At 53.7% G+C, this 22,293-nt stretch overlaps 2 protein-coding genes across 2 annotated transcripts in view; one reads left to right on the plus strand and one right to left on the minus strand.

The window, feature by feature from the left end:
* The window catches only part of MAST1 (microtubule associated serine/threonine kinase 1), a gene marked incomplete at both ends in the record, with an annotated part of 23,189 nt that continues 896 nt past the window's right edge, over window positions 1–22,293 (minus strand). Inside the window, 25 exons of the mRNA XM_082834917.1 lie at window positions 1–1,238; window positions 1,339–1,526; window positions 2,384–2,520; window positions 2,646–2,768; window positions 4,156–4,385; window positions 4,580–4,786; window positions 5,121–5,368; window positions 5,461–5,639; window positions 6,367–6,476; window positions 7,001–7,123; window positions 7,281–7,382; window positions 7,487–7,652; window positions 7,789–7,921; window positions 8,037–8,175; window positions 10,632–10,840; window positions 10,930–11,009; window positions 13,931–13,998; window positions 14,078–14,210; window positions 14,313–14,414; window positions 16,113–16,322; window positions 16,495–16,570; window positions 16,690–16,850; window positions 18,748–18,826; window positions 20,802–20,877; window positions 21,355–21,443. Of these exons, the coding sequence (XP_082691043.1) occupies window positions 1–1,238; window positions 1,339–1,526; window positions 2,384–2,520; window positions 2,646–2,768; window positions 4,156–4,385; window positions 4,580–4,786; window positions 5,121–5,368; window positions 5,461–5,639; window positions 6,367–6,476; window positions 7,001–7,123; window positions 7,281–7,382; window positions 7,487–7,652; window positions 7,789–7,921; window positions 8,037–8,175; window positions 10,632–10,840; window positions 10,930–11,009; window positions 13,931–13,998; window positions 14,078–14,210; window positions 14,313–14,414; window positions 16,113–16,322; window positions 16,495–16,570; window positions 16,690–16,850; window positions 18,748–18,826; window positions 20,802–20,877; window positions 21,355–21,443 (4,606 nt within the window). The remainder of the gene's footprint in view (window positions 1,239–1,338; window positions 1,527–2,383; window positions 2,521–2,645; window positions 2,769–4,155; window positions 4,386–4,579; window positions 4,787–5,120; window positions 5,369–5,460; window positions 5,640–6,366; window positions 6,477–7,000; window positions 7,124–7,280; window positions 7,383–7,486; window positions 7,653–7,788; window positions 7,922–8,036; window positions 8,176–10,631; window positions 10,841–10,929; window positions 11,010–13,930; window positions 13,999–14,077; window positions 14,211–14,312; window positions 14,415–16,112; window positions 16,323–16,494; window positions 16,571–16,689; window positions 16,851–18,747; window positions 18,827–20,801; window positions 20,878–21,354; window positions 21,444–22,293) is intronic.
* The window catches only part of RTBDN (retbindin), a gene marked incomplete at both ends in the record, with an annotated part of 11,921 nt that continues 11,041 nt past the window's right edge, over window positions 21,414–22,293 (plus strand). The window contains 2 exon segments of the mRNA XM_082834947.1: window positions 21,414–21,460; window positions 21,462–21,486. Of these exon segments, the coding sequence (XP_082691073.1) occupies window positions 21,414–21,460; window positions 21,462–21,486 (72 nt within the window).

Here is a 22,293-nt window from a genome sequence, read left to right on the forward strand (position 1 = left end):
CTATGGGCCCGGAGGCATGGGGCAGGGCGCCCCTTTTTTGGTCGGGGCTGCTGGGGGCACAGCTTCAGCAGGGCACCGGGAAGACAGCGCCACCTCAGGCTTGGTGGTGGGGACCAGGAGGGAAGCAGGTGGGGCTGGGGGCCCTGCGCTGCTGGGTACATTCTTTGTTAGGGCTTGGGAGGGGGTCTGGGGCTCTGGGGAGAGCTTGGGAGAGGCAGGTTTGGAACGAGGCCCGCTCAGCGTGGTCCGCTCCTCCACCACCTCCAGCACCCAGCGCTCCCGGCCCCGCGGGGCCTCAGGTGCGGGAGGTGCCAGGGGTGCAGATTCCTGCAACCCCTTGGAGTCCACACTTGGGAGTTGTGGCACCTCAGCCTTGGCCCCAGACCGCAGAGGCTCTACGACAATGGGCACCGGGGGCGTGCCTGCTTCGCCAGAGCTGCTGCGCCGGCCCGTCTCGTGTTCCTGCACCGGGCTCAGCGCCGCCTTGGCCACGGACCTGGCCGCCCCGCCCGCGCCGTCCTCTGTCTGCACGCTCTGGTGTCGCGTGCCGCTGGCGTCCCGCTCCAGGGTCCGGCCCCCGGGGGTCGTCGCGCGGGGCGGAGTGCAGGCCTCGGCGCCACCCGGGGACTCTTTCTCTTTACTCGAAGCCGGCAGCAGCGGGTCCGCGCCCAGGCTCAGGGGCGACTCCTGGCGGCCCAGGCGGCGGACGGCGACCTGCCGGGTCGCGCCGGGACCCTCGACAGGGGGCGTCTCGCCGTCCGACTCGGCGAGGCTATGCAGCGCTAGCTCGCCGTGGAAGTCCTTGCGGAAATCCGGGTGGCCCACCTCGAGGCTGTGTTTGCGCAGCGCGCCCTTCTTGTCGGCGCCCAGCGAGGCTCCCAGCTTCTCCGCCGATTGCACGCGTTTGAGGAGTGGCGAGCGCGGGGGCTCGGCACTCTTAGGGCGCGGGCGCACCACTGGCGGCGACGAGTGCAGCTTGGCCGGAAAGCTCTGCGTCGTGTGAGAGCTGCCCACCGTGTGGCCCGGCAGCGGCGGCGGCGACGCCTGTGTCGGGGACGGCGTGTGCGCTAGCGGCGACAGCGGGATGTTGCCGGCCGACTTGCAGCGCGCAGAGCGGTACTGGCGGTGCAGCTTCGGCGACAGGCCGTGCAGCGTGCTGGGCCGGATGTGGTGCGAGGCCGACGACGCTGGCGAGTTGGGCGTGCTCGAGGCCGGCGAGCTGCTCTGGGACGAGGCGCCTGTGGACGGGCGAGAGAGGACGATGAGCGCCGCGGGCGCCGCCAGGGCACCGACCCGCCACCGCGCGCAGCTCGGCCCCCGCGCAGGCTCAGGGCCTACCTAGGTAGGCGGAGTCAGGCGTGGAGCGGTAGCTGTGGGTGGGCGAGCGCGCCGGCAGTCCGTGCGTGGGCGAGCCCGGGAGGCTGTCACTGGACGACAGCGAACGGTTCAACGACGACAGAGAGCGGCTAGTGTGCAGCAGGTTCGACTGCTTCGTTATCTTGCGGAAGAGGGAGCTACGCTTCTTGCTGGAGGACAAGGAGGGGACCACCTTCCCTAGACCAGACTCCAGAGCTCCCGGCTCCTCCCACTTCAGGACTTCAAGGTACCTCCTGGAACCACCCACCCTTTCTGACCCCTCCCTCTTCAGCTACCACCCAGTTCCAGACCGAAGAACTTCCTTTAGCTCCGTCCCACTTGGCTCCTCCCACCTCAGGTCTACCCATTCCTTTCTGCACTCACAGTCCAAGCTGGAAACACCCATCAAAACAGAACCAACCTTTTCTGGCCGCGTCCACCTGTCTAGCCCCTCCCTCTCCAACTAAACCCATCTGTCAGAGTGGGAAAAAATTCACTGGACTCAGCCAGGCTTATCTCAAATCCCCACTCACTCCTTGTCCAGGTCAAACCCACTGATCAAAACAGAAAACTCTCCTGGCTCCACCCACCTCTCCTAGTTCCTCCTACATATAAGGGAAGAAATTATTTCTACTGGCCTGGCATACTCATCCCAGAGAGAAATCTCTTCTCCCGGCCCCTCTCAGTCGCCTAAATACAATACATCCAGCAAGGCAGAATCATCTCCTGGACGGCACCCTCTTAGTCCACATCTGCTGGCTCAGCTCTGCTCCCACAGTGCCTTTCCTTCAGCCTAGGAGCTTGGTACATCCTCCTTTCCTGACTCCTCCCGCTTTCCCAGCCCCCCCTTCTCTGTTGTCTTGGTTTTGCTCTTCACTTGGTGGCCCCGGCCACCTTTCCTGTGAATGTCCCTTCTCCTGTCCTCACCTATGCCTCTCCCACGTAAGCCCTGGCCATCGCTCATAAACTGGAGTGTTCCAGGGGCCTGCTGTTTATAGCCCCTCCCACTGCACTTGGCCTCACCCACCTCTCCTGGCCCTCCTTGGCAGAGGGCCGCTTGTTCCTCCGAGCCATTTTGGCCTTGTAGCTGCTGCGCCGCGCAGGGCCGATGCGGATGGAGGTATTTTCGAAGGGTGTGGTGGTCACGGCTACTTTGTTGCCACTCTGGGGAAAGAAAGGGGAAAAGTTCTCTGCTGGAAGCTGCTCTGGCAACTCCAACTCCCCGGGATCTCCTCCACCCTTTGCCCCACCCTCACCCCAAGACAGTTGGCGCTCTCCCATGGACTCACCTTAAGGATCAGCTCGACGACCTCAGGATGCACCATGCCATGCACAGGCTCCCCATTCACGTGGGTGATGAGGTCCCCGGCACAGAGCCCTGCCTCCTGGGCTGGGCCCCCCTCCTCCACGTGCTGGGGATAGGGAACCCCACAGGAGCAGAATTAACAGGCTTGGTAACAAGGAAAGCTCCCTAAGCTTATGTGCCAGACACCTAGCTCTGCAGGCACGGTCATCTTCATAACAGTTTATGAAATAACAGTGATTCTCCCCAGTTTACAAATGAAGAAACTGAGAGTCAGAAAGGAAAAGTTACAGAGGAGGGTCACAGAGGAGGCCATCCAGGTTGCCTGGAGGGTCATCCAGAGGCCATCCAGGTTGCCTGGAGGGTCACAGAGGAGGCCATCCAGGTTGCCTGGAGGGTCATCCAGAGGCCATCCAGGTTGCCTGGAGGGTCATCCAGAGGCCATCCAGGTTGCCTGGAGGGTCACAGAGGAGGCCATCCAGGTTGCCTGGAGGGTCATCCAGAGGCCATCCAGGTTGCCTGGAGGGTCACAGAGGAGGCCATCCAGGTTGCCTGGAGGGTCACAGAGGAGGCCATCCAGGTTGCCTGGAGGGTCATCCAGAGGCCATCCAGGTTGCCTGGAGGGTCACAGAGGAGGCCATCCAGGTTGCCTGGAGGGTCATCCAGAGGCCATCCAGGTTGCCTGGAGGGTCACAGAGGAGGCCATCCAGGTTGCCTGGAGGGTCATCCAGAGGCCATCCAGGTTGCCTGGAGGGTCATCCAGAGGCCATCCAGGTTGCCTGGAGGGTCATCCAGAGGCCATCCAGGTTGCCTGGAGGGTCACAGAGGAGGCCATCCAGGTTGCCTGGAGGGTCACAGAGGAGGCCATCCAGGTTGCCTGGAGGGTCACAGAGGAGGCCATCCAGGTTGCCTGGAGGGTCATCCAGAGGTCATCCAGGTTGCCTGGAGGGTCATCCAGAGGCCATCCAGGTTGCCTGGAGGGTCACAAAGGAGGCCATCCAGGTTGCCTGGAGGGTCATCCAGAGGCCATCCAGGTTGCCTGGAGGGTCACAGAGGAGGCCATCCAGGTTGCCTGGAGGGTCATCCAGAGGCCATCCAGGTTGCCTGGAGGGTCATCCAGAGGCCATCCAGGTTGCCTGGAGGGTCACAGAGGAGGCCATCCAGGTTGCCTGGAGGGTCATCCAGAGGCCATCCAGGTTGCCTGGAGGGTCATCCAGAGGCCATCCAGGTTGCCTGGAGGGTCACAGAGGAGGCCATCCAGGTTGCCTGGAGGGTCACAGAGGAGGCCATCCAGGTTGCCTGGAGGGTCATCCAGAGGTCATCCAGGTTGCCTGGAGGGTCACAGAGGAGGCCATCCAGGTTGCCTGGAGGGTCATCCAGAGGCCATCCAGGTTGCCTGGTTCCAGAGTTTGAGCTGTCCCTCACCCCTGGGGAGGGGGGGGTGTCTCTCTCCCCACCCCCACCGTGGAACACAGGCTCCGCCCATTAGTGCTCACCCAGACAATGTGGTGTACACTGTAGACATCTGAGTCACCCATGTAGACGCGGATAGCACGCAGTGTGAAGCCATACTTCTTGCCCGAGCGTTGGATGGTGATGGGGGAGCGAAGCCCACTGACAGCTGGCGAGTAGTCCCGACTCGGTGAGGAGTCCCGTGAGGACGGGTTGGAGGAGAGAGATCGTGGGGACATGGGGCTGGCCAAGGGTGAGCTTCCATGGGGGTCCACTGCAGACACAGACCCATGGTCAGAGGTCAAAGCCAACAGACACAGGTCTCCCTGTGTCCGCTCCTCCCTCCTCCCAAGTCAAAGTCCCAGAGCTCTCACTGGCTCATCCCAGAGCCAGTCACTGTGGACAAGGAAAATGCACCTGGCACCAATGGGGGCAGCCCCTCCCCTGCCAGGCGGGGCCCAGTGTCACCTGCAGGGATCATGACAGACAAGGCAGTGGCCGAGGCTGACTTGATGACTTTGCCCCCGGTTCGAGAAGGCCGCTTCTCTACCACCGGGTCTCCTGACAGCTGCTGGTGCCGCGCCCGGCGCAGAACAAGGTCATTGGTGGCTCTCAGGCCTGATGGGTCCCCATCCTTCGAGGATGGGCAGAGGTCGCCTGGGCGTGGGCGGTCGGCTGCAACAGAGCAGGTGGGTTAGGGGTCACTCCAAGGTTATAAACTTCTTGCACGCTGTTCCCTCTGCCTGGAATGCGCTTCCCACTTCTCTCCCTTGCTGGATTGTGAATTTCATGGGAGCAGGTAACATGCCTCACGAACAGCTCCTGACTCAGAGGAGTGCTCAGATACGTTTGTTGACTGACCATGGAAAACGGGTCTTCCTCATATTGATGAGAATCCCAGATTGGAGTGTGAAGAGTACACGAGAACTTGCATAAACAGTACAGGCTCATTGAACGCTCATATATGACCCCTGAGGAATTGGGGAAGGCGGCAGGAAGGGGCACTCACTGGCCTCCGGGTCCCCGGCGCTGGGGGTGCCATCCCCTTGAGCTGCCTCCTTGGGGGCCCGCGCATCCAGCGATCCTGGGGGGTCGGAGCTGGGCCGAGCAGACCTGCGCAGCCGGGCCTCATCTTCGTCCTCTTGGGGGGCGCTGAAGCGGCTGGGCTCCAGCAGCGCCGAGAAACGGCGGCGCGCGCCCAGCGGAGGGCTGGCCTCCCCCTCCAGGAAGCTGGCCTCGGACGCCGAGAAGCGCTTGCTGCGCAAAGGGGGCGTGGTCAGAGGAGTTACGCCCCTTCGGGTCCAAAAGGACCCAAAAGGACCCAAACCCCAAATCCTGCCCCTGCTCACATCTCCGGGGAGCCCCCTCTCCAGGTCTTCTCGCGCAGGGTCAGGCCACCTAGGCCTTCCCGCTTGCCGGCCACCTTCTCCTCTGGGCCCTTGGCGCTCGGCTCCCGCTTGTTGGTCCCCGCTGCTGCCACGGGGGTCTTGGGCTCGTGCTGCGCCAGCTGCTCCATACTGCTATACACCTTCAAGGACGGATGAGTGGTGATGGAGGCAAGTCCAGCCCCCAGGTCCCGCCTTCCCTCCCGAACCAATCGAATTCCCGCTACTGGACCCGGCCAAACTACGCTCCGCCCCAGTAAAGCCGGGGTCCCAGCCCCCCAATTCTGGGCCGATCCCGACCACCTACAGTTCTTCAGTTCTGGCCCCACCCCACAAAATTAGGCTCCGACCTATTCTAGACCCTGCCCTGCCCAAGCCCTAAAGAATCTGCTCTCCTTCCTGCCCCGCCTCTCCAGGCCCCGCCCAGTTATGTGTGCCTTCGCCCTAGGCAGGTCCTGCACCCCCCGCTACGTGCTGTTCCTAAAAGCGAGACGTTGCCCAGCCTCGCCAAGGCCTGGCCCAGCCCCCTCCATCCCCAGGCCCTGACCCCGCCCCTTCCAGATCTAGCCCCGCCCCACTGTGGGTCCTCATTTCCACAACTCTCCAGGCTCCCGTTAGATTCCACTCGATGCCAAAGGTCGGTTCCAAGACATCCAGCGAGGATGTCCCCCCACCGCCCCCGCCCAAGCCTCATCACTCCCCGATCCTCACCGCCTCAGTAACTTCTCTAGTCTGAGACCTTGGGCCTGGACCCTGCTCCCCATAGCTTCCTCAGCCCCTGGCCACTTCAGGCCCACCTCCATCCCGTACTTAAACACAGGTCCCCCCTCCCGACGGTCTCACCCCACCCCTATCCCCGCCTGGCCTCACCTTGCTGAAGCGCGGGGAGCAGGAGGAGAACTGGCGGATCTCCACGGGCTCCTCCTCCGTCGTGTCATCCTCGTCATACGAGTTCACATGGTGATACCTGTCTGAGCGGGCTGGAGTGGAGGTGTGGGTCGTGACCGCGGGCATGGGTCCACTCCTCAAATCACACCCCCACCGGAGCCAGGTTCGGGTCCTGCAGGCCCGGCCACACCCCTGCCCCTTTCTCGGATCAGATTTAGGTCCTGCCCCCTCGCTGGGTCCCCGTCCCACTCTCTGAGGCTTCGTCTAGCCCCGCCTCCACAGAGGCCACATCCCCAGATTGCACCGAAGGCGCTCTCCACCCTGGCTCCGCCTCTGCCAGCCCAGGCTCTTGCCTCGGGCCGCGTCCTAGCACCGCCTCGTAACCTAGGTCCAGTCCCAGTTTTAGAACTTACTCCTGTCCAGGCCCCACCCTTACCCCAGCTTCCTTTCTTACCTTCTTCTCAGACTGAGCCCCGCCCCTATGCCAAGCCCCGCTCCCGACACAACTTCAGCCCTCTCCTCTCGTCTAAGGGGCTAGTCTCCTACCCAGCCGCGTCCCAGCCCAGGCCATATGCAAGTGCCCCCTCAAAGGATCCCACACCCCGTCCCCGCTCACTGTCAAAGTAGCTGGTGTCATCCTCGGACTCCAGGTGGGGGATGAACTCGGCCTTCTGCCTCAGCAGCCCTGTCCAATCCAAGTCTCGAAAGAAACTGTGCTGCTTCACCTCAAAGGCACCGCCTGGGGAGGAAGGGGTGGAGGGTGTAGGGGAGGGAATTCTTGCGACAGCTATGGCCAGCCAAGCAGCCCAGCTCCCCACCCATTTTCTGGCCCAGGGACACGGCACTTGGAGCCCTGCTCCCGGACAACAGACCCCCCCAGCTCTGCGACCCCTTACCTGCCCCTAGCCGGCCCAAGGGGTTGGTCTGCAGGAGGCTGGATATCAGGTGCTGGGCATCCGTGGGCAGGGCCTCGTCCCCCTCGGGCCACAGGATGTCATCTGCAGAGCAAGGTGTAGGGCTGGGGTTCGCTTTTGGAGTCCATGAGGCCCTGGGCCAGCCCATGTTTCCGTGCCCCCTGCCTGCCCACCGCGGAGGCACGCACCACTGATGACCTGTCCAAAGAGCTCTTCAGGTGTGTCTCCAAAGAAGGGCACGCAGCCCACCAGGAACTCGTAGAGAATGATGCCCATGGCCCACCAGTCCACCGGTTTGCCATAGCCCTGGCGCAGGATGACCTCGGGTGCGATGTACTCTGGGGTCCCACACACCTGGGGGCAGGACGTCAGCCCACGCCCTGGCCACAGGAGGGGCCTCCCGGGGGAGCAGTGCCCCCCGCCAGGCCCTAGGCCCCACAGTCCTGCCGGGTCACTCCACCCGAAGTGACCCCCACTCCCGCACACACACCTGTTTGTCCAGGAACTCCCGGGCGTCCTTCTCAATGTGGCCCTCATATAGGTTGGTGGTTAGGCTCATAAGCCCCATCTTGGAGAGGCCAAAATCCGTAAGCTTGATGTGCCCCATGGAGGTGATAAGGAGGCTGCAGAAACAAACTGAGGTCTTAGAGGCGAGGACCATCCACTTTCCTCCTGGCCCTTCCATGCCAGGGCCTCCCGAGGGACAGGGAAGGAGTGATGGGAAAGGTCAAGGCTCACTTGTCAGGCTTAAGGTCGCGGTGCACGATGCCATAGTTGTGCAAGTACTCGAGCGCCAGCACTGTCTCAGCGAAGTACATGCGGGCCATCTCCACAGGTAGCGCCCCAATGTTCTTCAATAGGGTGGCGCAGTCCCCCCCTGGGGGTGAAGGAGTAGGCCCACGTGAAGAGGGAGGTACCCCTGGCTCAGAGCTGAGCACTCAACATGCACCGTAGTACCGAGTCCCCCTCTCACATTGCCCCAATTTTATAGCTAAGGAAAACTGAGGCTTCGATAGGTGTCTCCCTCTCCCCAGCTTGCACAGGGACTGCCCTCTACCAGGCTTCTCTTGTCCTCTTAGCCATCCTCCAATGTCAGTATAATCAGCTGATTTTACCCAGGAGGGGACTGAGACTCAGAGAGATGTTGGGTCATGCAGGGAGTTGATGGTGGAGGTAAGGTTTGGTTTGGGCCAAGGCTGCCTGCTTATCTACTGAGTTTAGGCCCTTGATCTGGAGTCTGAAACTTGAGGGTCCGGGGACTTAATATATAAATTACTTGCCCCCATCAGATTTACTGCAAACAGCATTCATATTTCAGTCTCCTTCGGTGTCCATTTCTCCTTTTTCTTACAAGGGCCAGATTTCCTTCCAGGTTTAACAGCTGGGTCAGCATGTAACCCAAGTTGCGCCAATGACTTTTCCCTATTTTTTCACAAAGATTACTAAGCCCGTAGAATGTAAACCGGAATCTGTTGGATAGTAACCTCACTATATCAGGGCCTGTTTAAAGGGAAGTCCACAGAGCCAAAATATGGAGCGATTACTAATGACACGATTTGAGCACCTAGATACAGCCATTCCTGAAGGTGACATGGATTGTTTCTATCACAAATCAATAAATTTCTTTCTTTCCTTTTTTTTCTCTTGAGCCAGATTTATCTATGTCAGAAACTGATGAATCAGACTTGAAGCCGTGCCCTCTGCAGTGGAAGCATGGAGTCCTAACCACTGGACTGCCAGGGAATCTGAATTTGGGCACCAGATAATCCTGACACACACTTATGCAGAGAATAAAGTGCCCATGTGGCCATGGTCTTCCTGAGCCTTATATCCCTTGTTGCCAACCTCACTATATGAAACAACCTTGTCTCTTTTGGCTTATTTTTCTTGTTTATTGTATGTTTATACAGACTTGAATGTTACCTACATGAGGGGAAAGTGTGTCTGTCTGGGTATCCAACAGTGCCCAGCACAGCATGTGGCATGAGGGAGATGATGAGGGGACACCTGTTGAGTGACTGAATGCTCAATTAAGGCTCGGAAGTGGCACAGTTGTATCCCTGTGAGATCATGTGTGTGTCCTAATAACCATAATACATGTCTGTTTGGATGATAGATGGATTAATACTGGGGATGGATAAACAGATGAAAAACCTATACATTGGTGGTTGGATGATTGGATGGATGGTAAATGAACAGATAAATTGATGGATGAATTGTGGATGAATAGATGGATTTAAATAGCTTGCTAGAGAAAATGAGATAGCTACTAGAATGGAGGTTTGGATGAATGAATAAAACTAAGAACAGTAAATGGATGGATGGAAAGAGGGATGGATAGCCGATGGATTAATAAATAGGTAAATAGGTATTGGTGGAGAGATGGATGGTAAGTAGTTAGGTGAATAAATAGATAGATGAATGAATGTCTAGATATAGAAAAAGATGGATTGATGGAAAACAGATGTACAATACAAGCAATGAACCCTAATATAAATTACGGACTTTAGTTAATAATTATGTATCAATATTTGTTCATCAATTGTAACCAATGTATCATACTAATACAAGATGTAAATAACACGGGAAACTGGGGGGAGGGGGAAGCGAGTATGTGGGAACTCTCAGTACTTTCCAATCAATTTTTCTATAAACCTAAAACTGCTCTAAAAAGTGAAGTCTATTAATTTTAAAAAATAGATGTAGGGCTTCCCTGGTGGCGCGGTGGTTGGGAGTCCGCCTGCCAATGCAGGGGACACGGGTTCGTGCCCTGGTCTGGGAGGATCCCACATGCCGCGGAGCGGCTAGGCCCGTGAGCCATGGCTGCTGGGCCTGCGCGTCCGGGGCCTGTGCTCCGCAAGGGAAGAGGCCACAACAGTGAGAGGCCCACGTACCACAAAAAAAAAAAAAAAAAAAGATGTAATATAATATTGTAAATCAACTATACTTGAATAAAATAAATAACAATGTAATGGATAAACAGAAATATGGATGGACAAACAGACGGATAATCAAATGGATGGATGGATGGAGAGATGGCACATAGATATATGGATAGAAAAACAGATGGGTTAGCAAATGAATAGATGAAATGAAGGAAGGGTGGATAATTGGATGGATGTATCTATATTGAGAGACATGAAGATAAATCAATAGATGGCTGGATATAAATAAACAGATGGAATGGATGATCAGTGACTGGATGGATAAATGGTTGGATAAACATACAGGTGGGTAGTTAATTTGGTGACTGGGACTCAGGCAGGCCACCCCCAGCAGCCCTGACTAGCGAGCATCCCCTCATCTTCCCTGCAGCCCTGCAGGCAGCCACACCTTCCACATATTCCATGACCATGCAGAGGTGGCGCCGGGTCTCAAAGGAGCAGAACATGCCGACCACAAAGGGGTTCTCAGCGAAGGTGAGGATGTCGCGCTCCACGAAGGCCTGCTGGATCTGGTTGCGCAGGATCAGGTTCTGCTTGTTGATCTTCTTCATCGCGAAGCGCTGCCTCGTTTCCCGGTGCCGCACCAGGTAGACGGCGCTGCAGGGGGAGAGAGCGAGGACCGGCCATCACCTCCGAGACACCCGGCCTCCGCCACCCTCCCCCCGCCAGAGCCCCGGGTGGCTCACCCGTAGGCACCATTGCTTATGAGCTTGATGGTCTCAAAGTCATTCTCTCCAGGTGGTTTCTTAGCCTTGCTGCTTCGGCCCTGCAGGGGGAAGATGGAGACCACCCCATCATCATCATGAGACTGGCACTCTTGTTATTCCACCTAACATATGGGGAAACTGAGGCACAGAGGGGGTGGGTGTGTCCTTCATCCAAGTGCCACAGTGAGGGAGTAACAGAGTCAAGACGTGAACCCAAGACTGGCTGACCCTGAAGCCATATACTGATAACTAACTTCTCTCCATTAGGAAAGAAACCTACAAAATGGCTAATCACTCTAATATATAAAGAGCTCTCAGACATCAACAAATAAACTAACAATTGAAGAGAAAAAATAGGCAAGATATGTGAATTAGAGCTCTTAACCATGTGAAAAAAATGTTAAACCTCACATATAACCACAAAAAGGCAAACTAAAACTATGCCAAGATACCATTTTGCACTCAGAAGATTGGCCAAAAAAAAAAAAAAAATCCAAAAAGCTGACACTCTGTAGGCAAAGCTGTGGGGAAACAGATACTTTTATACCTTGCTGTTGGGAGTATAAATTGGTACAGCCCCCATGAAAGGTACCTGGGTGTATATCAGAATTACAAATGCATGTTCCCTTTAATCCAGCAATTTCACTTTTGAATTCATGCTACAAATATGCTTGCACATGTGAAAAATGACCTATGTACTATCCTGCTCATTGCAAGACTGGAAACAATCCATACACAGGAAATTGGTTAAATAAACACACGAGGGGATATAATCTAAAGGAATATTGTACCGTTGTTTTGTTTTGTTTTGTTTTGTTTTGTTTTTGGCTGCATTGCGCCACATGCAGGATCTTAGTTCCCTGACCAGGGATCGAACCCGTGCCCCCTGCAGTAGAAGCATGGAGTCTTAACCACTGGACCGCCAGGGAAGTCCTGTACATTTTAAAAATGAGGAATATCTCTGTACACTTATTAGAAAGTTCTCCAAAGTATTTTGTTAAATGGGGAGGGGGATAAGGAACAATATTACTGTATGCTTTTGTGTAAAAAAGGGGACAAAATATAATCATATTTGAGGTGATAGGGATATGGGGGACAAGAATGGGTATAAGATTTTTCACTGTATGTCTTTTTATTTTTTTTATTATTTTTTTATTTTTTATTTTTTTATTTTATTTATTTATTTTTTTGCGGTACGCGGGCCTCTCACTGTTGTGGCCTCTCCCACCGCGGAGCACAGGCTCCGGACGCGCAGGCTCAGCGGCCATGGCTCATGGGCCCAGCCGCTCCGCGGCATGTGGGATCTTCCCGGACCGGGGCACGAACCCGTGTCCCCTGCATCGGCAGGCGGACTCTCAACCACTGCGCCACCAGGGAAGCCCTCACTGTATGTCTTTTTAAAAAATAATATTTATTTTTCTTAGGGACAAGAGATTTATTACATAAATATTTCACAAAAAGATCTATGAGATATAAAAATATTGAACTCTACACTCCTAAAAATGTAGCCCAAAAGAGTCTGACACAAACATTGACAGAATTACAAAGAGAAATTACTCAGAACAAGAATTTAATACATGGCTCTCAGAAACTATCAGATCAATCCGGCAAAAAAAAAGATGAATAGGAAGATGGAAGATTTGAATCACTCAGTTCACAAGTTTGATTGAATGGAATTACATAGGATCCTACAAATAACAGTTAAAGATAAATACCTTTTTAGAGTTTTAGACTTTTGAGTGATGTCATTCCATTACCTATTCAAAAAATTAAACAAATGGCATGTATAATGAGATTCATATATATATATATATACATATATATATATATATATATGACAGATGTGTGTGTATGTATGTGTGAATTCATAGACACAATTTGAAACAAAAGTCACAAATTCAAATGCCTTCATGGGCCAGGCATACCAGGTGAGAGCCATGGGTGGCTGGGGTGTGGATACCCCATATCATAGGCCAGCCCCCACTCAGTGTCAGCTGGTTCCATCACAGTATTGTCAGAACTTCTAATTTTTCAAAAAGGCACAAACCCAGATTCTAATTTTAATCTTCTGATTTCTATAGTTTGTTTCACATTTTTGAAAACACTAGACAGCTCAGAGAAAACACATGCATGACCATTACGGTGGGCAATCTCCACCAGATATGTGGAACATCTACCAAGTGTGGTTGGCCTGGGGGGTAGAATTATAGTAATTTTTACTATGCTGAGCTGTTAACACACAGAGACACTCAACCCACTCAAAACTCCATGCAGTGTTCCTCAAGAAATTAAAAATAGAATTACCATGTGACCCAGCAATTCCACTCCTAGGTATGTACCTAAAAGAACTGAAACATTTGTTCCAACAAATACTTGTACACAAATGTTCATAGCAGCACTGTTCACACAATAGCTAAAAGATGGAAACAACCTAAATGTCCATTGATGAACGATGGATAAACCAAATGTGGCCTATTTTATTCAGCCATGAAAAGGAATGAAGTACTGATTTATGCTACAGCAGGGATAAGCCTTGAAAACATTATGCCAGACACCAAAGGCCACAGAGTGAATGATTCCATTTATATGAAATATCCAGATTCAGCAAATCCATAGAGACAGAAAGATCTGGAAAGCAGATCAGTGGTTGCCAGGGGCTGTGGGGGAGGGAGGATGGGGAGAAACTGCGTAATGGGCACAAGGTTTCCTTTCGGGATGATGAAAATGTTCAGGAACTAGACAGAGGTAATGGCCACATAACATTGTGAATGTAGTAAATAACAATGTTATGTGTATTTTACCAGGAAAAGAAAAAAGCCTACGGAGGAAGAGCTATTATTAACCCATTTTAGAGTTGGGGAAACTGAGGCTCAGAGTGGGGACCAAGAGGTCCACCCAGCCTGAGGACAAAGAGCCAGGAGGTGAGCCCCGACCAGTCGGGCCATACCAGAGTGTTGCCTGCTGGGCCACCTGGCCTTACCTCAGAGAGGTCGTCCTGCTCAGGTGTGTTAGAGCCGCCACTGTCCTGTTCCTCCAGGTGTACCACATCTAGGAAGGGAATGAGAGTGAGTGGAGACTGGGGTCCCAGCTGGTTCACCCACAGTCCCCTGCAGCCAGCAGCCAGCACCTGGAAAGGGGTCACGGGTGAGGCCCAGCTGGCGGATGATGTAGCGGGGGATGTCCGTCTTGACAAGGTGGCCCTCCTTCGCATGGCCCTCGGCTGCCTCCAGCAAGTGGTAGAACTCCTCAGGGTTGAATTCCTGAGGCAAGGCAGGGTGCGCTCAGGGTGAACTCCAAGGTGTCCCAGCCAACCCCTCCCCAGTCCCCCACCAACTGCCCCCGCCCATGCCCAGCCCCCTTACCAGGCACTCCAGCAGCCTCGCTGGGCGTGAAATGATAATGAGCAGCTTCTTCACCAGCTGAGTGACAAAGGCCACCTCCAAGCTCTCGGAACGTTCATAGGCCTGAGGTGCGGGGCATAGTGGGGGTGTGGTTCACAGGTGCCTTTCCTGAGCCAGGCTTCTCTCCCATCCCCACAGGAACTGACAATACTGCTGCTGTTGTCCCATTTTACAGATGAGTAAACTGAGGCCCAGGCCACATGGTAAAAATAATCATTATTGTTATAGCAAACATGGTCCTAAAACCTTCACTCCCTCAATTCATCTATAATCTATAATCCAGGCCGAGTTAAAAATCCCTCTGCCTGGCATGCTCTCTTCTCAGATCCTTGCATGGCTTCCTAATTCTCCTCCTTTAGGTCTTTGCCCAGTTGTCAACTCCTCATGGAGGCCTGCCTTGACCCCTCCAATCCAAAATCACACCCCACTAACTGGTAGGACTCTCAATCGCCATTACTCTACTCTGCTGTTCCTGTTTTCTATCAAACAGGCCACATATTAATTTATCTATCATGCCTATCAAAGTCAGGACTATGGTGAGGCAAATGAGGCAGTCACCTTGGACACCAAAACCCTCTGTCTTCAAGATAACTAATATTTTAATGCACTATTTGAAAAATCAAAATTAATGCAGAAAAAAATGATAAGCAAAACTTATTTATTTTTTGGCCGCAAGGCTTGTGGGATCTTAGTTCTCTGACCGGGGATTGACCAGGGATTGAACCTGGGCCCTGGAAGTGAAAGCACCGAGTCCTAACCACTGGACCGCCAGGGAATTCCCAGAAAAATTTAAATAAGGACAGGATCCCAGAGAGCTGGGCCAAACCATACTGGAGCTTGAATCAAAAGGAAACGTGTGGGACCGTCTCTACATGTTTTTATGTTTTTCAAATGATTAATGATTTTAATGAAAACAGTATTACTGATTAGTTCGTTTCCCTTAAAACCAGGAAAGTTAAATTATAACAAATTTTGGTTTAATTATAAGTAAAACATTTAAACTTAATGTTAAGTTTTAACATACTTTTTTTTTTCAACTTTTTCAGTAATTAATGTTCTGAAGGGGGAAAAAAATCACCTGCCTCATCCTAGTCTCAGTTCTGATGCCATCTGAAGAGGTAGCATTTGAGTAAAGACCTGAAGGAGGTGAAGGATGTTAAATTCCTGCTTCCTGTTTGGGGGGTTGGGAGGGATAAATTGGGAGATTGGGATTGACATATACACACTATTGTATGTATAAAATAGATAACTAATAAGAACCTACTGTATAGCACAGGGAACTCTACTCAATACTCTGTAATGACGTATATGGGAATAGAATCTAAAAACGGAGTGGATATACGTATATGTATAACTGATCCGCTGTGCTGTACAGCAGAAACTAGCACAACGTTGAAAATCAACTATACTCCAATAAAATTAATTAAAACAGTGAAAAAAATAAGAGAAACTTTTAAATTATTACTGTCAATATGACCAAATTATGTGAAAATCTTGGTTATAACAATATACTGATTTTGATGAAATAAAGGCAAAAGGTGCATTTTGTGAAATATATACGTGTATATATAAATTCCTGCTTCCTCCATCAGACCTAGAGTGGGGCTTTAGTCTTTCTCCTCCACCCTTCAATCCACACTAGCCCCTTGGCCCGTGGTAGGCGTCCCCTGAGTGGATGTGGGATAAAGGAAAGTATGGGGCCATTGAGCCTGATTTGAGGGTTCAGAGCCTGAGGTGTGGCCGGCCTCCTGGTGCACTCACGTCCTGCAGCAGCTTCTCCAGGTTTTCCTGCAATTCGTAGAAGTATACGGTGGTGATGAGGCCGTCGCGGGACTTGGTCAGGCAGTCCCGGGCCAGCTCGATGATCTGGTGGTGAATGAAGCTGAGCACGCCGTCGGCCAGCGGCAGCACGCTGTCAGGTTCGTAGGCGCGGGCGAAATCGCGCAGCTTCTCTTCCATCTGCGCGGTGGCCTGTGGGAGGGACGGAGGCAGGGCCGGGATGCCGGCGCGGGGCTCAGCCCAGAGGCAGTGGTTGCCAAAGCCTGCACGGCGCGGCGCCGGCCGCCAGGGGGCGCGCGGAGCTAAAGCGAGCGAGGGCTCCGGCCGCCCCGCTTCCCTGCAGCCGCCCCCTGCCCCGCCTCACCTTCGGGAACCTCTCCTTGTAGACATGGTTCATCATCACGATCTCGTTGTCGTAGGAGGAGGGGGAGCGCCCGGGGCTGCGGAGAGAGAAGCCCATCGCGTCCAGCCACTTTCCTCCAAAACTGCAGACAGGCGTCTCGCAGGGCATGAGCCCCCAGACCCACCAGCTTGGACGGGGAGGGGGATTCAGGCCCACCTGAGGCTCCGCGAGCGAGGCCGCACCGCAGGGGAGCGGCGGCCACCATCCTCATCCGTGATGCTCTCGGTGCTGCCGAAGTGTTTGGAGAGGAAGTGGAGCTCGTCCACGGTGGGCTGGTAGGGCAGCTGGTGCAGGCGCTCCTGGGAGGAGCAGGAAGACTGGGGGGAGGGGCGGGGCCGGGGTCAGAGCCACCACGTTCCCCCACAGCTCGGGACCCTGGTCTGGGACCCCCGCGGCTGGCGGGCCACTGAGTAAGGCCAGAATCTGGACCTGGCTTATGATCCTTGGATCCCAAGGCCCAGCTTGGGATTCCTGGCAACAGAGGGGGGCGGGGGGGCAGGGACAGACACAGATGAGAACAGTGACACAGACATGAATGTGGCCCGAGGGAACCTGTGAAAACCTGAGTCAAGTCTCATGCCTCCTCTGTTCAGAACTCTCCATGGCTCCCACGGTACTCATGGTGAATGCCTAAGTCCTCCCCACAGCCCACAAGGTCTTGCAAGATCTGATCCTGTCTCCTTGCCATCACCTCCTCCCACTCTCCCCCTCACCTGCTCTGCTTCAGCTGCACAGGCCTCCTTGATGGTCCTTGAACAAACCAGGCACACTAGTGCCTCAGGGCCTTTGCACTGACTGTTCCCTCTGTCTGTGACACATCTACTATGGCTCACTTCTCCTTCAAGTCTTTGCTTTAAAGTCACCCTTCGGGAGGCCTCCTCTGACCACACGCATCATTCCCTCTCCTTCCCCCAACTCGTTTCTTCTTGCTGACTTCTTATCTCATTACTTACTACTGTACATCTTTATGACTTATTTGTTACTGCTGTCTGCTCCTCCAGGGCCTGGTTCTGTTTGGCCCCAGTCAGGGCCTGGCATGCAGTTGGGGCAAACACAGACCCACAGACATCAGTGGAGAAACACAAGGACAGCCACCTGATTCTGCAGGCAGGATGATCTTTTTCAACATGATATCACTCACTTTCTTGCTTAAAACTCCCCAACCCATCATTATCTATTAATCTTTTCAGTGCACACAATCTATGACCTACAGAATCAGTAGGTCAGACTGAATTTTTAATTTAATTTAATATAAAGCAAAACAGCCTTTCTATGGCTTCCCACTGCATTTAGAATAAAATCCACCTCACGATCCTGGCCAAGAAGTCCCAGCATGAGGAGGGTTGCTGCCTGCCTCACCTCCATCCCTCCACTTCCAACCCAAAGCTCCAGCCACACAAGGCTATTTTCACCTTTCTAAATGTGAAAAGTTCTCTGTTGCCTCTGGGAGTTTGCACATGCTGCTCCCCTTTGCTGAAACACCCTTCCCTCCCTTCTTCCACCTGCCAACCCCCTGCTGATCCTTTGTCTTGGCTTCAAGGCCACCTCTTCCAGGAAACCTTCTTTGACCCTCCCTCCAGCTCAGCCAGGTGCCTCCCCTCTGTTATCATCCCCTTGCCTTATGCTACCCCCATCACAGCTCCGACCACCCCAGCACCCCAAGTTATAAATGCCTTCTTACTGATCTGTCTCCTCCCATGAGGGCTTTGTGAATCCTTGAGCCCAGGCCCAGCTTGTAGAGCCCCACACACGTGACAGTCATGTGATAAAAGTCTGCTGAACATCATACCAATGTATGGAGGAGCGAACCAGAGAGACATGTAGAAAAGAGGGCAGATGGAGAGAGAGACTTTGGGTACTGCAGTGGGGCAGCAAGTGGGCTCTGGGTGAAAGGGGTGTGTCCTGGCCCTGGCCAGCTGCAGACACTTGGGCAGTTGGTTTAACACATGAGCCTTAATGTCATTATCCGAGGTCAGTAAAATAAGTAAGTAAAATAAGTAAATAAGTAAAATAATTAAAATAAGTCCGAGGTAAGTAGGACCCCCAAGAAGATATGTTGAAGATGGAGAACAGGACCTTGGAGGGGACTTGGAACTCACTAAGGGATGGACAGATGACACCCTTGGAGAACAAGAGAAACCCAAAGCTCTCATTTAGGCCAGTCCAGCCGGCCCCCCGCGGCTCCCACCCACCGGCCCCTCCTGCCACACTCACCGAGACGGTGGAGCTGGGCGTGTTGGTGCCATAGCCAGACGAAGGGAGTGAAGCCAGAGACCAACGGCGTCCGTCCGCCCTGGAACCCAGCCGACATGCTCAGAGGCCGCCAGGCCCCACCAGACAGCCCCATTCCTCAGGGTGTGAGAGAAACCACTGGCCGTGGCCAGAGCAGGACGTGGGGGAATATATCTGCACTCTGAGATTCCTGAAGTCCCCCAGAGTCAAGGAGGTAAAGAGGAAGTCTTCCAGCCAGGTACCCGGGACCTGGAGCAAAGATCAGTCTTCTCTGCTCCTTCCCATTTATACTCCTCTCCTGTCAACCTCATGCCAAACAAGCCCCCAAAGTGAAAAAAGCCCACTCAAGGAAGTCATCCCAGAGGGACCCCAAAAGATGACCGCTAGAGGACCCCCATGAGAAAATTCTCAGAGGAAGATCACTTGGGTCTTTTCAGAGAAGAAATATTCCTTCCTCATACACACACACACGCATGCTCCCATAGACACAATCACTCTCATGGCTACATCCATTAGTATTACTGTTACTAGTACAGTTGAGTTCACACACTGAAAGTCACACACATTCACACCACATGACTCTTCAACACAGACACTCACATGCATTCACTGTTCCATACATGGACCCAAATATCACATGTTTCCAGGCTAACACACAATCATACATGAAAAAAGAGACGTACACTCACATATAGACATATATACTTACAGAGACCTGGTACTCACACACTCTGACATACACACACACTCCCCCACACACTCTAGACTTTCACATTCACGTGACACACATTGAAGACACCCTCACGCAGTCAGTCACACATTCAAACTCTCAGAGAGCCACACACTCATTCACACTCCCACACAAATTACATATTCACATGGAGACACACATGGAGGTACATGTTTCCTCAGCTATTCACACACACATTTACAACGCTAGAAGTACACAGTCACACACGTTCACTCTCACACGCTGATACACACCCATGGATACAAAAACAGGCATGGGCTGCCTCCCATATTCACAGCCTCACAAACTCACACACATCCCCATCAGCACACAGATTACACACTCACGTGTACACACACTCCCATGCACTGGAATCCTCTCTCCAGGCAGTGACCTCGCTCAGCTCACCTGCTTCCCAGCTCACCCTCCATGTAGGTAAGCACATCCGGCCCAATCTTGGAGCCCTTTTCTGGCTCCCTATTGCCCTCAGCTGAATTCCACGGTCGGAGGGAATCCCCACTCTTCCAAGGGAGCCGTCCTCTGTCCCCACAGTCTCCTGTGACTCGCACCCCACAGCTTTCACTAGCCTTTGCGGTGACCTGCATTGCCTCCCGAACTCAACTCCAAGGATAGAGAAGGGATGTGGTTCACCCCATATCCCAGGTCCCAGAACACAGCAGTTGTTCAGACGTTTTTAGAATGAATAAAGTTCAAAAAAAAAAGAGACCCACCCAAACACCCTGGTGACTCCTCAAAGATTCCCCCTCAAAATTCAAAGAATCTCTCTTTCTCCCCCAATCTCGACAAAGCCCCCCAGAAAATTCATCTCAGGGACACTCCAGAAACCCACAGAGACCCCTGGAGGGAAACCTGAGATTTCTCCTCTTGGGCCCTCGAGAAATAGCCCTAGGGGCCCTCCCCCACGTCAAGGACCAAGTCTTTCGATGGGCATCAAGCAGTCTGCGCTTGCGCACTTCCTCCCTGCTTCCCTGTCCTGTTGCTATGGAAACGCCTGGCCTGGAGAGCAAGGCTTGGGAGACTAAGACCCAGGCCCCATAGCGCAAGCGCTTTCACTCCGCGGCAAAGGAAGCTCCGCCCCTTCCCTGGTTCTGAACTGGTGGTTGGCCCCGCCTTCTTATAGGTCCCGTCCCTAAGACTGGGTGCCTGTTCCCGCCAGGACGTTGGGGCACTCTGCGGGTCCCTCAAGCCTGACTCGGGTGCAATTAGAAGGGGAACAGATGGTGGCCCAGACGGTGGGTAGGGAGGGTATGGCCAGGGTTCTGGGGCCCTGGGGAGAGGGACTCACCTTCGGGAGGAGGCGAAGGAGAAATGGGCGGGGGTGTTGGGGGAGAAGTTACGGGGACTGTCCAGGGGACTGCTACCTGTGGCGGAAAGAGAGGGATCTTCAGGCTTGGGATAGAAGGCAATCCCATCAAACCTCCTGATCCTCAAAGCGGGTTCCAAACAGCAGCTTGTCCCCTCTTTAGTCTAATCCCACCCACGTATGGGCGGACCGCTCCCCTTAGCTGTGGTCCTGCCTCTCAAAATGTTTTGGCTACCGAGTCAGCCCACCCCCTCTCCAGGCCGATTCCGTCTTTTTCGGGGGTGGCCCCGCCCCTTAGGTATGGCTCCTCCTTTCTGCTCCATCCCCTTTCCAATCAAGCTCCTCCTGGGCCTCCGCCCACAAATGCCCGTCCCCCTGCGGACCGGCCAAGCCAACACAAGGATGGCTCCGCCCCTTGTCCAATCCCGGTCCTCTCCGTCTAGACTCTGGACCACCACTCCTGTGGCATGGACACACCCCTCGCCTGTGACCACGCCTCCTCTAGTCTGGCCCACAAACCCACCACCTGTCTCACCCAGGTGTCCAGGCAGTGGGGAGTGGGGTCGCGGCAGCGTGGGCGAAGTGCTGGTCAGGATGAGACTTTTCCGGTTACTGGTGCGGCAGCTGCGGGGAAGGCGAAGCAGGGACCGGACCCGGCCGTAGCCCAGTGAGTTTGTGGACCCAACCCGCGGCCCTCCCATCTCAGATCCCCACCTGTCTCCCAACTGTGTGTGCTTGGATGTGCTCCCGAAGGACTGCTCAGAGGAGGAGGCAGTGGAGGCTTCGGTAGGACTGTGTATGGGAGGTGATGCGTATGTGTTGTGTATGTGCAAGACTCCTGGTGTGGATCATGTGTGACCATGCATGGCACAGTGTATCAGTCAGGGGGCGAGAGTCATGTCCACGTGATACTAATGGAGATACTGAGTGTCTGTGTGTCTTTGGGTCCTTGCGTGACATTCGCTGTGTGTATCCAGGTGTGGCACCCGTGTGTGAATTCAGCACTGGGAGCATCCTAGTGTGACATCATGTGTGACAGTCCTTGGGTTTATCTTGTGTGACATGACCTGTGGCTTTGTGTGTCTATATGACACAGTGTAACGCCACTTGTCCATGACTAGATGTGCCACTGTGTGCTGTAAAGTGTGCGTGATGCATGATTTCTGCTACGTGTCTGTCTTTGTGTAGCAATCTGAGTCTGTATGAGATACTGTCCTTGTGTCTGAGTGTGACATTCACCATGTGTGTTCCCGTGTGGCATCTACTGTGTGTGAGTTTAACACCCTGTGACACTGGGCACGTCTGAGCATACCACTGTGTGTGACATGGATGAAAATGAGTGAAAACCTGTGATATTGTGTGTGTCTCCGACTCTGCAAGATTCTGTGTCTGTTATTCTATCATCCGTGTCGTACAACATATGACATGCTTAGGTGATATCGTATATTGTGACATTGCACGGATGTCATTGCCA

This window comes from Leucopleurus acutus, assembly GCF_964270905.1.
Source record: "Leucopleurus acutus genome assembly, chromosome: 3".
NCBI classification, from domain to species: Eukaryota; Metazoa; Chordata; class Mammalia; order Artiodactyla; family Delphinidae; genus Leucopleurus; species Leucopleurus acutus.